This window comes from Chrysemys picta, chromosome 3 (assembly GCF_011386835.1).
Source record: "Chrysemys picta bellii isolate R12L10 chromosome 3, ASM1138683v2, whole genome shotgun sequence".
Taxonomy (NCBI): Eukaryota; Metazoa; Chordata; order Testudines; family Emydidae; genus Chrysemys; species Chrysemys picta.
Window position 1 is genome coordinate 150,827,823 of NC_088793.1, and position 17,575 is coordinate 150,845,397.

General features: G+C 38.9%; 1 protein-coding gene across 15 annotated transcripts in view; it reads right to left on the bottom strand.

Moving 5' to 3' along the window:
* KIF6 (kinesin family member 6) overlaps window positions 1–17,575 on the bottom strand; it is a 378,942-nt gene that overhangs the window by 183,035 nt on the left and 178,332 nt on the right. For all 15 annotated transcript variants that reach the window (XR_010599843.1, XR_010599844.1, XM_042848514.2 and 12 more), the window contains one exon: window positions 13,306–13,409. Coding sequence is in view for 13 of the 15 variants with exons in the window: in XM_042848514.2 (XP_042704448.2) it covers window positions 13,306–13,409 (104 nt within the window). In the remaining 2 variants the exon portion in view is untranslated. The remainder of the gene's footprint in view (window positions 1–13,305; window positions 13,410–17,575) is intronic.

Below are 17,575 nucleotides of genomic sequence, written 5' to 3' on the forward strand. Positions count from 1 at the left end.
TGACCATGTAATTTAGTTTGTGATTGAACTAAACACTAAACACATTCACTAAAAACTAGGGATCTATTTATCCATTGGTACACGAGAGATTGAAAAGTAAATGCCATCATAGCTAATAGGAGCTATCCATGTAAGTTCTCTATGAATCAATAGGAGAATAAAACCCCCAGGGTCTCTAACCAGCCAATTAATTGATCTTCCTATGAAAGACTAGTGAGAAAATGGAAAATACTTCCAGGCATTCCTGCTAACATTACGACAAAGGAGATAAAGTGTATAGGATACATCTCAGCTTATGCTGGAAAGAGGTGCAAAATGCCACTATCTATACCAAAAAATTCCTTTATGACTAAGCTGCAGAACAAAAGGCATTCATGCAATGCAGTCTATTCTTAATATTTAAACAATACAATGGAGATTAATAAGCTGTGAGCCTGATTCAACCCCATTTTAGTCCATGTGAGTGTTTCCATTGACTTTAATGGGAGCTGGATCAGGCCCTCTGTATAAGAGTTTATATTGTTATTCATAACCGTTAGTGGGCTCTGGTTTCAGATGAAATGTCTCAGCGTGTTTTTTTGCAAAAGATATTTTTTACCTTGTAGTCTAAAAGCATTTAGGGGTCATCTACACTTGACTATTTTGGGAGGGAGTCTTCCAACTTTGCACTAGCGCGAAGCACTAGTGTAAATGGCAGCAGTTCTGTGTCGTCCAGATTTGTTCTGAGAAGAGTTAGACCTCACGGTGGTAAAAATGCCAATGTTCTGTATACACTGGCATTCTCACCTTGCTACCACCACTGGAGCTGCAACAGAGGTGAAGCAGCCTAAGTAGGGACTTTTGCACTGGGAAATAGAGGGTAAAATGGGGCCCAGCTGGGGCCACCCCTGCTGCTAGAACCTTCTGACCCACAACTGTGCAGGGGAAACAGCCCCATTCTGGGGGCACTAGGATCCAGACAGTGCCTTCCCTTCCCCCACCAATGTGGTTTTGGGGGAGAACTGCAGATAGCAGCCAGCCAGAAACTCCAGCCAAGAGGAACAGAACCAGTCAAGGCAGAGACCTTTGGACATTCCAGTCAAAAGCATACCATTCTGACTGTCTCTGCCTTTTGCTGATTCGTTGTTTGCACCAACCCTCCCCTTTCTCCTCCAACCCCCTCAAAGTCTCTTCATCACAGCTTCACAGCATACTTGCCCCTCTTACCCTCTCCTCCCCTGACCTGTTCCCTTCACCCCCCTGCTCTTCCATTCCCTTTCCATTTAGCTGATCCTCTCCTAAATTAACCCATCAAATACCAAGCAAATAAATAAATCATGGAACATGACGTTTTTCACCATCACATTGTTCACTCTGCTTGTGTGTTCTATCCGTTCCACTACCATGTGTCTGTCTTGTCAATGTAGAAAATATTGTCTCACTGTTTCCTTGTACATTCCTATCCGTCTGGATGCATTTGTTGTCTCTTCTCTTATACTCAGTTTGAAAGCTCTTCGGGGTAGAGGCTGTCGTTTTGTTCTGTGTGTGCACAGTGCCTAGCTAAATCGGGGTCCTGGTCTATGATTGGGGTGCCTAGATACTATGGTCATACTACTACTACTAAACAATAATAATAATAATAATAATACATTTCCTAAAAAAGGCTAATGTAAAAATAGCTTCCTGGTTCAAATATCGCTTGGCTTACTGAGGCAAGTAGATGATTCCTTTTTAGGTAAGCAGGATGTGGCCCTTACTGTAATGGAAAACTATAGATGCTAATTACTGTATATACTGACACATGCTCTTTTTAGCCACCTTATATAATTGTATTAGGTTCTGAGTACTCAAATGCTTCAATATATATATGCTTTATATATATATAAAATAAAAAAAAGCTGTAGACCCCATTCTAGTATCAGTTTTAATGTTTTCATATAAATACTTGGCTCTGACATGGACAAAACAAAAGAAACCCAGCATTGGTAAACTATATAGCATAAATTGTTGCTGAGATCCAATTTCTTGTAAAGTGAAAATGAGTGATACGTGAGCTTGTAAATTATCATGTTTCATTCAATTACTGCATTACGCTAGCACAGCCATTGCTAGATTTAAAAAGAGTAATGTGGGTGAAATCCTGGCCTCATTGAAGTCAATGCCAAAACTCCAGTGGCTTTAATGGGATCAGGATTTCACCCTTCTATGTTTATCGGGTAGATGGATACACAGCACAAAGTCTTGCTACAATACAATGTTAACACATTAGAAAGAAATATTAATTTTTAAGGAAAGCAACAAATGCCTCCAAATTTTCCAAATTGAAATAATATTTGATTATTTTCATATTCAATGCTTGTGTTGCTGTTCCCAAAGTAAGTTCATTCCAAATGAAGGAAACTGTGACTGATAAGTCCAGCCACAACAGACAAGGGTATTAGCTGGATATTTTTAGTATGCTAATCATTTTGAGCAGAATGGCAAACTCCTATTGGCCTTAATCAGCAGTGCCAAAGCTAACAATGTGACTCTTAAGCAACTATAATTAGGCTTTAGAATTAACATCCAATTAAGATGAATGGGGGAAGTCTGGCACTTTACTAGACTAGAAACTTAAACCAAAGTTTTGAAACTTGGATGTCTAAAATTAGGCACCAAATGCTTATTTAGGATGCTAAATATGTAGAGCCCTGCAAATCTGCGGGTATCCGCTTTATATCCATGGACCATTTCTGCGGATAGCAGCGTGGATGCGGATACAAATTTTGTATCCGCGCAGGACTCTGATGGTAAGAGCCGAGTGGACAGCTATGAGGAGCCACGACACAGACCCTTCACCTACCCTGGGCAGGGGACCTGAGGGCAGGGACACTGGGTCGGGGGCTGCTTGGGCCCCATGCCCAGGGCAAGTGGAGGGTCCGTCGCAGCTCTCCACAGCTGCCTGCCTGGCTCTTACCATGGCCGGGCTGCAGCTCCGAGCCACTCCCCCCAGCTGGAGCTGGGTTGGGGAGAGCCACGCTAGCAGTTGTGGGGAGGCTGAGTCCCTCCACCTGCCCTGGGAGGAAGGGCTGGTGGGCAGAGACACTGGGCGGGGGTACTGGGAAACAGGGACACTGAGTGGGGAGACTGGGACATTTGGTGGGGAGGCTGGGGGGAAGGGACACTGAGTGGGGGGCTGGGACATTTGGCAGCGGGGGGAGGGACACTGGGTGCGGGAGGAGCTGACAGTGCGGCTCTTCCTGACCTGGCTCTGGCCGGGGAGCGGGGTGGCTCAGAGCCGCAGCCTGGCCACTATACGAGCCGGGTGGCCAGCTGTGCAGAGCGCAGTGGACCTGAGCAGCCCCCAAACAGCTCCACAGGTCTCCCTCCTCTTGCCAGGCCAGCAGTGGACTCTCCACCTGCCCGCGGTGCAGAGGAGGATGGGGGGGGGGGCCTGAGAGCAGCCCCCGGCTGCATCCCCACCCCCCAGGCTCCCCGCCTGACCGAGGACAAGTGGGGGGTCCGCAACTCCGTGCAGGTTCCCCACAGCTGCCTCCGATTCTCTCCGACTGTGCTCCAGCCTCAGCCCAGTCCCCAATGTAGAGCCCAGCAAATCCACGGATAATTTTTGGGGATAGCGGATCGGATGCAGATACACATTTGTGTACCTGCGCAGGGCTCTATAAATATGTGCTCTGACTTTCAGAGAGGCTGAGCACCTGAAGTTCCTATGATTTCAGTGGGAGTTATGGGTGCTCAGCACTTCTGCAAATAAGAGATACATTTTCAAAAGTCCTTAAATGACTTAGGAGCCTAAATCAATAAAACTACAATGAAAGTCAGTGAAATTTAGGCCCAGATTTTAAAAGGTATTTGGCATTGCTTTGCTCAGTGTTGCAACACCTAACTGATTTAGGAGCTTTAACATCATTTTCAAAAGTGATTTAAGCACTTAAGTGTCTAAATTCCATCAACTGTCAACAGGATGTTGCACTTATGTACCTAAATCCCTTTTGAAAATGCGATTTAGGCTCCTAAATCGGTTAGGCTTTGCAACACTGTTTCAGCAATGCCTAAATAGGCATTTAAGAGCCAGATTTTTAAAGGTAAGTCACTTCTGAAAATGAAACTTGGTGCTTTTGAAAATTTTACTCCAGGTCACATCTTTGGAGCTTTCTTTAAAGTATACAAGTTTGAATATTTCAGTCTTAGGGTATGTCTACACTACCCCGCCGGATCGGCGGGCAGCAATCGATCCAGTGGGGTTCGATTTATCGTGTCTAGTCTAGATGCAATAAATCGACCCCCGAGCACTCTCCCGTCGACTCCTGTACTCCACCGATGCAAGAGGCGCAGGCAGAGTCGACAGGGGAGCGGTAGCAGTTGACTCACCGCAGTGAAGACACCGCGGTGAGTAGGTCTAAGTATGTCGACTTCAGCTACAGGAACTTAGATTAATTCGCCCCCTCCCCCCCTTCTAGTGTAGGCCAGGCCTTAGATTCTACAGAAAGAAGTAAAGCCTACAGGACTTCTACAGGGAGATTGTAAATCCTTGCAATTTTCTGGTTTCTCTTGATCCTAGTCATGCTGCAAAAAACTGATTAGATTGACGTTTGTGAGTAAGATTTAAATAATGCTGCCAATACAGTAAAGTCTCCTTAAAATAAAAATAATCATAATATCTTGCAACTAGCAAACCAAAAATACAATTTTAGAAAAATTAATCAAAGGGCCATAGAGTTGGTCCAAACCTGGAATATTGGAATGTGCAATATCAGTTCAAGAAGGAGATGGACAGTTTTGAGAAGAAAAAGGAGAATACTGGTATAGCCCCTATATCTTGTTTGTAGCACTAAGTTGATGATCATAAATGTTGTAGGTTGACTGGTGTAGACCGAGCTAGGTCTATGGCAGAATTCCATTGATTTAACTGCTGTGTCTCAGGGACGTGGATTTACTACAGCGATAGAAGAACCCCTTCCATTGCTGTAGTAGGTGTTTACACTAAAGCACTACAGCAGCATAGCTGCAGTGATGCAGCATTTCAAGTGTAGACATACTCCCTGATTCTACAGAGCTAACTGGACTAAAAATCATAGTCACTGAAGCAACAGATTTGACCCATACACCCAGTGAGTGGAACTGATGAGTAAAAATGGCATTTTCTTACACAATTGCTGTTCAGAGTAGAACCATCATTTAAAAGAAATAATAGATGCCTAAATCCCACAACTGGACAAACAGGCACCTTGATGTGCAAATTCTAATTTAAGCATCTGAATTTCTCCATTCTTGTTAGGTGTCCATATCTGAAAAACGAACTACTCTTTTATTGCTTACACTTTTAAAATAAAACCAATCATACCTTTAATCTATAGAAATTAAGCAGAACTCCGTTTTTTGCCCTGCTGATCATATGAGAAATAAGTTACATGATTAAAAACAGTTCTTTAGTCCATTTTGTACCAAGCTCACATATTGTTTGAAGCAGCTTTGAAAACAGTCATTTCAGAAATGTCAGCATTTCAGTGAAAACACAGTAGTAACACTTTCTTCACTAACGTGGGTTCCAACACTCTTTAAACAGTTAGTTCACCATAAAAGAAAAGCTTTCACTTTTCGGACGTGTTTTTACCTCTGAAAAGACACACACCTCAATGATTAAAATTTTCTGTTACCACTGAAGAAAGATCTTGGAGTCATTATGGATAGTTCTCTGAAAACATCCACTCAATGTGCGGCATCAGTCAAAAAAGTGAACAGAATTTAGGAGCCATTAGGAAAAGGATAGATAATAAAACAGAAAATATAATAATGCAATCCCTGATAAGCCCATACCTTGAATACTGTGTATAGCTCTGGCCGCCCTATCTCAAAAAAGCTATATTAAGAGTTGGAAAAGGTACAGGGCAACAAAAATGTTGGAAGGGCAACAAAAACGATTAGAGGTATGGAACAGCTTCCATATGAGGAGAAATTAAAAAGACGGGGACAGTTCACCTTGGAAAAGAGAATAGTAAGGGGGATATGATGGAGGTCTAAAAAATCAGAAATGGTGTGGAGAAAGTGAATAAGGAAGTGTTATTTACCCCTTCACATAACACACGAACCTGGGGTCACCCAATGAAATTAATAGGCAGCAGGTTTAAAACAAACAAAAGGAAGTACTACTTAACACAATGCACAGTCAGCCTGTGGATCTCATTGCCAGGGGATGTTGTGAAGGCCAAAAGTATAACTGGGTTCAAAAAAGAATTAGATAGGTTCATGGAGGATAGGTCCATCAATGGCTATTAGCCAAGATGGTCAGGGATGCAACCTCATGCTCTGGGTATCCTAAGCCTCTAGCTGCCAGAAACTAGGAGTGGATGACAGGGATGGATCACTCGATAACTGCCCTGTTCTGTTTATTTCCTCTGAAGCAGCTGGCATTGGCCAGACAGGCTTATGGGGTAGATGGACCATTGGTCTGACCCAGAATGGCCATATTTCTATTCTTATGTACTGGCCATTTTAAATGTAGGTGCTCAGATACCACGGTGAAGGGCTGCAGTATGAAACTCTAATATAAATTAATCTGTCCATCAAACTGATGCAGCTTACAAGGATCATTTTGTGGAAGTACAGAGCTCCTGCACACCTAGAGCTATGTCACCAGCCTGTAGTGTATTCAGTTACAATCAGGGGAAAATATGGTAAAGATTTTTTTGCACATTGTTATTCTGACCTTTCATAGCTGTCTTGATATGAGACAAGGTAATTATACCCTTTGTCACTTCCACCTCGCAGTTGATATGGACTCAATATCAGCCAATATGAGCTCTTGAACTCCATTCCCCTTTTTGTAAACGAAAATACTATCTGCATTGTTTGTATAGCAGCTTAAGCCTTGTGTGACTGTTAAAGCTCTATGTTTTATCACAGTGCAATATTTTAGTACTGTGCTAGCATAAAGATGTCAAAATGTTGAATTGGGAAAATAAAAGCCAGAAGGGACTGATGACAAGTCCAGCACATGAAAAAGATGAACAATAGTTGATTAAGTTAAAAATAAAAAGCTCTTGCAATAGTGTGTGTACCTGAAAGAAGTTAAAGTTATTAATAGACTGAAGTGCTAAGCCAGCATTTCCAGTCCCAGGTTTAGAGAGTTCCAACTGGCATGGATTCTGGAAGCGTGGGTGCTATGGAACACAAATGTTTTGATTTGAAATCCTGATTTTCTGGGCATAAAACTTAGGTTGCTAGTGAGCTCATTCGGAGAAAGAAATTATACCAACATCATTCAAACAAAAAGGCCTCTCCCTTTTATTTCTGGCATGCTACTTACAAAAAAAAAGGAGAACGATTCCATTTAAATGTGACTTTTTTTAAATTTTAAATTATAATACAGAAACCTGTGAGTATACAATTACCTTCTAGTGGGTGTACTCATGCTGCTATTTTATACATGTTTTTTCAAGTGTGCAAAGGGTTCCAAAAATTTTTTCTAAACAAGGAACTAATTCTTTAGCTCCAAGAAACATTTAGGGATCAGCCCATTATAGTTAAAAAAGAGGGCTATGAGATTCAAAGGAAGCAACTCCTATTTTGACAGCATTTTATGAACTCCATTCTGAACCATAAAGTCTAGCAGAAGATAATATTATATATTTAAATAAACTAAATGAGAGCAGCAGAACTCTTACATGTTTAACCAAGTATAAAAATAATACAACCCTATATATAGAGAAATAAGGTAAATGCTACCTACAGAAGATAGAATTTAAGGTTAGAATTCCAGAGGCAGTTGTAGCTTTATTCTCAAGATTTGTGCTGTGTAACAATGTACTATATACTAGAAGAGTCAAGCACATTTGTTTTTCATTTTGTTTTGAATGTTGTGAAAAACAATGCGACAATGCAGCGTTATATGGTCTCCCTGAGAGATATTTTTTCCTTTCCACTAATTAAAAAAACAACTGGAAGATCCTCCCTCTATTTGAATAAAAAAAGAAAATGAAAGAACCAGCTACAGAAACATTTTCATGTACTGGGCCAAACACTACTCATTTTACTCAGGTGAATAGTTCATTGACCTCAGTTGGGACTACTGCAGTAAGACAAATGGGATGTAGCCCATTACGCAAGATGCACTTGGCAGAAAGTAATGAATCAAGTAATTTGAAATATAATACTTTTATAGCTAATTATATGTTCAAAACACTCGAACATTAACTAATTAATTCCTACAGCAAACCTAAGAGACAACAGTCAGAAGTATCACTATGCCCATTTTACTGATTAGTCTTGAGAAGAGGGGAGAAGTAAAGAGGTAGAGAAGTAGTATCACCACTTTCCATGTGCACCCCATTAATGAGAAAGAGAGAGAATACAATTTTTCTGATTATTTGGATGCTTATTTAATTTTGTTAGTGCTAAGATATATGGTCGTGGACACATTATAAATTCGATTAGATTAGAAAACTATTCCTGGCCCTGAGCTCCATTGCTTATCCACAGGCCCTTGCTACATTTTTGTATCCCACTTCTACTGAAAAGAGCCTCCTAACTGAAATAAACAATTATACAAAGATAGGTTTCAGAGTAGCAGCCGTGTTAGTCTGTATCCGCAAAAAGAAGAACAGGAGGACTTGTGGCACCTTAGAGACTAACAAATTTATTAGAGCATAAGCTTTCGTGGACTACAGCCCACTTCTTCGGATGCATCCGAAGAAGTGGGCTGTAGTCCACGAAAGCTTATGCTCTAATAAATTTGTTAGTCTCTAAGGTGCCACAAGTCCTCCTGTTCTTCTTTATACAAAGATAGCAAATGAAGTATTTGCTTAGTGCTTGAAAGATTTTTAGCTCAGGTGTTTTGTACTTGAATGTTTCTTTTGGGTATCTGTATCAGCATCAAACAAACAATAAACTGATTATACCACATAGTACAGAATGCCTTGAAAAGTCTAATTTTATTTTGGTCTTCCCAAAATTTAGGCAAAGGAACACAATGAAACTGCTAAACTATGAAGGTACTGTACAGATTTGTCCTGGACATATTTAGTGTTCACTTCTCTACTTAATTACCTGCTCCTGATTTATAATATATTACATAAACCTTAAGGAAAGACCAGAGAAAGACTTCTATTAAAGTTTAAGAATTTTGAAGCAAAAGAACTACAAATACCCTGAATATTTCAAAATATATAGTTTAAGTACAGATCATTTAAGGTCAACGGAAGATGTGTTAACACAGTAGAAATTTGCAAATAGTATCTGAACTCCACAGTTGATGTTAGTTATAATTTCCTTTGATAGGATAAGTAGCAACATCTAACAAGAAATGCTAATCTGGCAGAGATTCCTAATGTTTTAGGCCAAACAGGCTGCCGCTATTCTAAAAGAATTATTCACTGTGCCTCTGAGAGCCATTATTGTAAGGTGACTCCTATTTATGGACAAACTCAGCATGCTATATCAGCCTATATACAGCATCTCTTCTCCTCTACTGTATGTCATAACCATCTGCCCCATTCCTAACCTATTAAGTAATTCTATTTAGATTAAAATGTATGAGAACCTGATGCAAATTTATAACATAGAGGTTTCACAGTCACACATTCAATAGCAGATCATCATGCTGCCACATCCATACAGGACTGTCCACTTATATTTGTTCCCTAGTTTATGGTTGTTCCTGCAAACTTTCGCTCATGTGAGCAGTCCTTTCTCATGTGGACAATTTCAATAAATGGAATTAATCTTGTGAGTAGAGGTTTGCAGTATTGGGCAGAGAGACACTAAATGAGGGCTGGTCTGGTTAGGTCCTGTGATGGTGTCGCTGGTGTCTACAGCTGTCTAACCAGATCAGCTACAACACTTCAAATTTGACACCATCAGATCAGGATTAAACAAAGACTGTGAATGGCTAGCCAACTACAAAAGCAGTTTCTCCTCCCCTGGTGTTCACACCTCAACTGCTAGAAGAGGGCCTCACCCTCCCTGATTAAACTAACCTCGTTATCCCCAGACTGAGTCTTGCCTGCATATTTATATCTGCCTCTGGAAATTTCCATTACATGCGTCTGACGAAGTGGACATTCACCCATGAAAGCTTATGCTCCAATACATCTGTTAGTCTTTAAGGTGCCACAGGACTCTTTGTTGCTTTTCACAATATATGTTTTTAAATAATTTTATTTCCTACAATAGAATATATTAAATAGTCTTCAACTATCTACACAGTTATTATTTTATCAGAACAAACAGAAGAAATGTGTAGAAGTTCAAACAAATACAGAAAGTCATTTTCACTAAAACACAAGCTTTATAAACTTTCATTTGGCTGTTTATTTCACCGCCAACTGTTTTCTTACAGAGTCTATGTGCAAAAACACACAAACTAAACAAATAACTAGATCCTGACATTAGAAACTTTCCCCTCTTTAATCATCCAAACTTGGGTTTATTATCATTATAAACTGAATGGAATGTTGAGATTCAAGCAATTTGACTTGCTTGTGTACAGGGCATCAATTCTCTAGCAATGCCTTCTACATACCCTTTGAAACTACATTAACCATTAAAAAAACCCATATATGCCTATTTTTGTTTGCCATTTTTAGTCTGCAATAGCAGTAATGACCTTGAACAAGGCAATTCTTTGGGGTTAATGTCTGGCTGAGGTTAATGGCCAGAGGCATTCCTTGTTGATTATTAACCTCCAGGAAATGTGTTGTATCTCAATCATTGGTACTTAAGTTTGGCTCTCTATCTTAATTACAGAGCTCTTCATTCCAGCAAAGAATAATTTTTTAAAAGACAAATATCCACATTGCACAACTCTGAACTAACTGTAACTAAAAGACCAAGTTAAGAGAACGTAGAATTTTATGGTCTATATTCCAAAAATGGTTGTCTTAACACAAGTAAGGTCCTGCTAAGCAGTTTTGCTTTATGCCACTCAGTGTTCCTTAAAGGCAGACAATCATCTCCCTAGTTGCTCTGAAAGGATTAGAATGAGAAATTCCGTGCCACTCCTTTCAGAGGCAGCCATGTTACCTTTTCTGAGAAGTCAGAATAGAGTGCTTTTGTATACCTTATAGGGTTATTAAGATAAAAAGCAATGACATAATAGAATAACACTTAATTTATTTCAATTCATGCCCTTCAAAACTTGTGCATTTGTATTCACACATTGCTTAAAGTAGGTTTTCCAGATGCACACAACTACCATGTTGTACCACCATATCTGACTGTCAATCTTGCGGAAGAGAATAGCAAAGGCAGGAAATCTCAATAAGTAGGATTAGTGATCATGACCTCAAAAGCAATTAAAAGAACCAGCATCATAGAACATGACAAAAATCCTGTAGCAGACAAGCCCAGAGAGAAAAATTGATGTAATGCATGTAACATTTCACATATCTACTTGATAACAAAATGTTGCAAAACAAAGAACATTTTGATGTTTTCTCACACAAGTCATATCCTACCAAATGTCAAAATCCACAAACTAATGAGGAATCTAAAAATAAATCCCAAAGACAAAAGTGAGAAAATTGAAGTCTTTAAAGTCAACATGTAGACAAGATGACTCCTCATTCAACTTCTTCAAGACTCACTTCTGTGATGCCAACAAGAAATTAGCCAACAAATAAATTCCTTTCTTCTATTAACAAACAAAAAATTCTTTACTCCACTATGCTGGCCATTAGCACTTTTTGAATAACCACAGTATCCAACACATGTTAACCCTGTCTTTCAACCTGCTATCTTATTACTCCCTCATTATGTCATGTCTGATATTAGCTTCTAAGGTATTTGGGGCACAGATCGTGTTGGGAGAGGGATACCTCCCAATTTTTTGGCAGAATGATAAATTAACAATCTAGTAAAAACTGCAAAGACATTTTAAGTAGGCAGAATATAATTACCCATGTTGGGAATGGTTCAGATCTACTTTGCAAGATTTAACATTTACAGATTTCTGTCTGGTTCCTCATCCTCAATATACATACCGATTGGGTTTTTTTTAATCCAGAAACTTCAACACACTAACCCAACTACAAAATGCACATTAACGTTTCTGGTGAGGGTTCAAGCCACTAAAATTTGCCATTTCTCCTGAATGGAGACTATTAGCACTGCTAGTCCTCCTTTGGATGAGTTTAGTACTAATTATATATTAATAGTAATAAATATTTAGCATTTAACATCAAATCACTTACTTGTTAAATAATTAATTAATCCTCTCGACACTTTGTTAAACAGGTATTAATTTCTTTTTACAGATGAGGAATAGAGAAATTAAGTGAGTTGCCCAAAGCCACATAGATAGTCATTATCAAAGCTGGGAATAGAGCAATGGCTCTCAACATTTCCAGACTACTGTACCCCTTTCAGGAGTCTGAATTGTCTTGCGTAGCCCCCAGGTTTCACTTCACTTAAAAACTACTTGCTTACAAAATCAGACATATGAATACAAAAGTATTACAGCACACTAATACTGAAAAATTGCTTAATTGCTCATTTTTACCATATTATAATTATGAATCAATTGGAATATAAGCATTATACTTACATTTCAGTGTATAGTATATAGAGCAGTATGAACAAGTCATAGTCTATGAAATTTTAGTTTGTACTGACTTTTCTAGTGCTTTTTATCTAGCCTGTTGTAAAAGTAGGCAAATATGTAGGTGAGTTGATGTATCTCCTGGAAGACCTCTGCATACCCTCCAGGGTACACATACCCCTGGTTGAGAACCACTGGAATAGAGTATAGCGGCTCCAAACTATATTTCTAGACCAGGCATAGCACTACCTTACATTATGTTCTACTGTTTTATTACAGCAAAGTTATATGCTCCCAAAACACTTATATGTATTGAACATGCTCTTTGAATATTATGCTTGATAAAATTCTAGATGTTTGGCTTTTAAGGCACGGATGTAACTTGTATTAGTAGTGCAAGTTTTCTTTGATACGGGACTGCAGCAAGATACTTCTCAACACAAAGGACGGTTCTTGAATTCTTTTCAGATCTTACATCCAGTATTGAGAGTGTTTGGGGTTTTTTTACTTTGCATTATTATACAACACTTCTCAGCTGGGATCTGATGGATATTCCCACCCTTCACATTCTCTTTTCTTTACTTCCTCAAAGCTGAGGCTATGAAAACACTGCCAGCAGCCTAGTACAGCTTTTCATGGAAAGTTGCCACTCTAACCTGGCGTCTAACTGCACTTTATTATTGTCTCCGGGGAATTTAATGCTTTGAGGTCACTTGGACTTCATTATGCCAACAGAGAAGGTAACAAAAACTTTCACTGTGAATGTAGAAAAAGAAACTATTAAGCATTACTGAAGTAGCTCTTCTTGTGTGAGTTCTTCTGTTCTTTGCTCCCCAGTCACCATGGCCAGCTCATCCTTCAGTTCCTGGATCACCTTCTTCAGCTGGATAATCATCTACAAATGGCAAGGCAGTAAAACAAGCATCACCTTCTGATTAATGGCTAGACCATGATCTTTGCATTAGAAACCTGAGATCAATAGAACATTACACTGTGTGTGTTTCTTTCACTCTCATTTTACAATTTCCCTTTTTTCAAATAGGCCAAAATGACTAAATATATTCCACTTTTTTTTTTGTCTTTTCCATTTATAAAACTGGAAAAAGCCTTCCAAAATCAGTAAATTGTATGTGTTAGAAGACATGGATGTACAGCATGATTTTAAAAGATTACATATAAGAAAAATCATTTGTCATTGGAGTGGAAGAGAATTTTATGACATTACTTTTGCTTGTTATTGTATCTTTGCCAAAAAGAGAAAAAGATTGGACAACCACACCCCAAAGCTGGATCATTCTTTTATTCTTTAGCAAAAGAAGTTTCTAAATGTAAACTAAATTTTTAATTTAGAAGTTTTTTTAAATATCAAAATCAATATTCTCCAATATAAACTTACACTGTGCCTCATTCATATATAGCCAACAACCAGCAAGTTTTATGAATCAACATAATGAGAAGTAATTAAACCACATTAATAAGTAGAAGTAATTGAGGAGGTGATTTGAATATCTATATTGTGTTTCCTAATTTTGTCATTATTGGAACCTGGATCTCATTGCTCTAAAACAGAAAGTTTGTATGAGGAGACATCTGGCAACACAATATCCTCCTAGGAATAAATCCTGTGAGGTGTTGACCTCCTGCAACTCCCCTTGACTGAAATATGAACAGCAGATACTTGGCACCTCTCAGGATTTTGCCCGTTTAATGAATTAACATCTTATGATGGATTAGAGAAATATCAAAAGTACATTATTTTTCAAAACCCTTAATAAATATGAAAGCCTTGATTCCACATACAATAGCTTTAAAAAGGCAGCCCTTCCAAATGTTACATGGCATGGATTTTGGGCAAAATTAAACATATCTGATTGTATATGCTCTCTAGAGTTAAGATTCTTTGGGTGTCCTAATCATGCCTTAAAATCCTTTCAAATATATGGATGTCTTAACCATAAATTTAACTGTAACTTTGAATTTCCTGCATTTCTGATTTTTAAAAAAATAACTAAAATGCTGTTGAAAGTTTTTTTTAATGTGAAGTAACTAGGACCATATGTACTTTGAAAGTTTTACTCCAACTCAACAAAGCATTTTATAAGGGAATTAAATATGCTGGTGAATGTCTCATTACAAACTCTCTGATTACCACCATAAATGTGCTGTATTCCCATTGGCATGTCAGGGAATTTTAATCTGATATTAGGATTGGTTACTCTACTGTTACTCTCTGATACTGACCCAGTGCTTGGTACAGAGTTTAAAGTGAAAATTTGGTCTGGAAGTATAAAAAGGCAATGCACGCAACTGACCCTTCACCTTTAGATAGTGATTTCAAATGTTACGATGATTAAAATATATCTGATCTATATTTGAAATGCAATCTACAGGGTAGGAGTAAAATGCTGATTTTTTTTAAACAGTGTTAAAAATAAGCTCATAACCATAATTATAAAATAGTATTTGTAACACTCTGTATCTCAGGGGAACCCCCTGAACCCTCATGTTCATCCTTATAATACAATTGTGTGGTATCCAATGCAAAGTTTGTCATGTCGGGTGTCTTTGGAAGGCTCATGATGCACTGAGCATTGTTGTTATAGTAATGTTATAGGTTGTAATTTCATGTATATAGTTATGAGGCTGAAAATGTGTCCTCATGGCTTAAAACAAGCCCAGGCAAAACTCTCCAGGAACAGAGGGGCATTTCACACCTCATCAGGGCATGTATGGGACAAACCCAGTGTAGCCTCACAGGAACAAAGGACACTGGCCTAGGCAGCAACAAAGGATCTGTTGGATTCTCCAGTAAGTCACCCCCCTTCCTTTGGTCAGTCAGGGACTACGATGAGGTAATGCTCACCTGACCCTGAAGGGGGGGGAGGGCAAAGCCAAGAGGGAAGAAAGAACATGATAAAAGGGAGAGACGTTTGCCATGCTCTTCCCGTCTCTTCCACCTCCATCTACAGACATCACCACCAAGCGACTGAAGCGCTGATCAAAGGGGAGAGCCTGGCTGAAGGGCAACCAGCCAGCCTGTGGTGAGAAGCATCTAAGTTTGTAAGGGCACTGAAAGTGTTACGATCACCTTAGAATCTATTTTGCTTTTATTTCATTTGACCAAATCTGACTTGTTATGCTTTGACTTATAATCACTTAAAATCTATTTTTTGTAGTTAATACATTTGTTTGTTTATTCTACCTGAAGCAGTGTGCTTGGTTTGAAGTGTGTCAGAGACTCCCCTTGGGATAACAAGCCTTTGGGCTAACAATTTCTTTGTTAAATTGATGAACTCATATAAGCTTGCAGCGTCCAGCAGGCATAACTGGACACTGCAAGACGGAAGTTCCTAGGGTTCTGTTTGGGACCAGAGATATTGGCTAGTGTCATTCGGTTGCACAGTCCAAGCAGCGGCTGGCCAAAAATGCTCACTCACGTAGCTGGGAGCAACTTACACACTAGAGGCTGTGCGTGAACAGCTCAGGAGTTAGGGTTCTCACAGCAGAGCAGGGTAAGGCTGGCTCCCGGAGTCAAGGATTGGAGTGACCTAGCAGATCACTGGTCCAGATAACACCAGGGGAACATCACACTATTATTTTAGTTTTTAATTAGTGCCAACAGCATACTAGATTCAATTGAGGCTCAGCATTTGGTTTTTAGTTTGAACTAAATCCTGCTTTTGTCTAGAAACAGAGGTAGTTAAAGCTAAACTGCTTTAAAGAAGAAGAGAAGGAAATGGGCATCAAAAGATTCCAAATCTGTTGGTCAGTTTAGCTGAGATACACAGTGAAAAACATACAGTATCTCTCCATAGTGAGAGATAAAATACATATCAGAGTCAAATTTACCTTAGTAGCATTAAGGTATTACGCACACCCTTTGTATGACCCGCACTTACAGTAAAGATGATGAATCATGAAACTAGTATGTTGTTCAAATTTATGTGCCAAATCTTAAGCCCAGCACACACAGCTGTGCACTGGGAAGAGAACTGTGGTAGTGATGGACAAGGAATCCCCTTAGGCCTCAGTGTGGTCATGAAACCATGTAGCCTCTGTGGTTCTTGTGCTTTATTCCCTTATTCCATGGGAGTGAATGGCCAATAGATTCATAAAATCGCAGATCCACTAACTCCATTTCTGACCCTCCCTAGTCCAACTATGCTTTGCTCCCCAAACACCACCTTGAAGACAGCAGCACACTGAACATGTGAAGAAAAGCTCTGCAGTATTTAGTAAATGTTGGAGACCCTGTATGTGTTCCACTGCAATTAAGACTTCTGTGGCCATGAAAAGGGTGTGGCAGGATTTAATCCTATATGGTAAAAAAAGTCTCATGCAATGTTAAACTTCTTCTATTATCCTTCATTTTGTCTCTCATTTTAAGTTTTTTTAATAGCTAGAGTTGTGGGAGAAAGAATTTATAGCAATGTCTGAGAAGACCCAGCAAGGATCACTCCTATCCCCTCTGAACTTTCAGAACAAGTTAAAATAAACACAGAACCATTAACAGTTGTGGCTGAAATGTGTTAGATAACAGTAAATGTCAGTCACAGTTAGGATACTCATTAATCAAAAGAAAAAAACATGCCTGAGAAATCAACTGCCTCCTATGTCATATAAAACCCTTTCTTCACTTTTTTTAAATTAACCAATTATGGGTCCACAGAAATACAAAATATACAATTAAAAATTAACCGTGTCAGACTTCAGAAATTATAATGTTTATTTTAGAGTATTAAAAAGAATTGATTATAGAAGTTATGCTGAACAAAAAAGGGACCAAAAATAGTTTAAACTAGAATCATTCAAATTCTGTGTTCTTCAAAGATGAAAAGCAATGGTCCAGTTTTCAAAGACAGTGGACATAAAATTGCAGAAATGGAGGCTAAGAATTATGGGTTCCAATACTAGTAGTTGGATATCAACAAAATAATATAATGAGATTTTATCTTGAACTTATATTCCTTCTGAGATCTTTGTTGTTCTCTATATACTGCAACTCATCTATCACTCTTTCCTCACTGCATCCAAGCTTTCCCCCTCTGGAGAAATTTATGT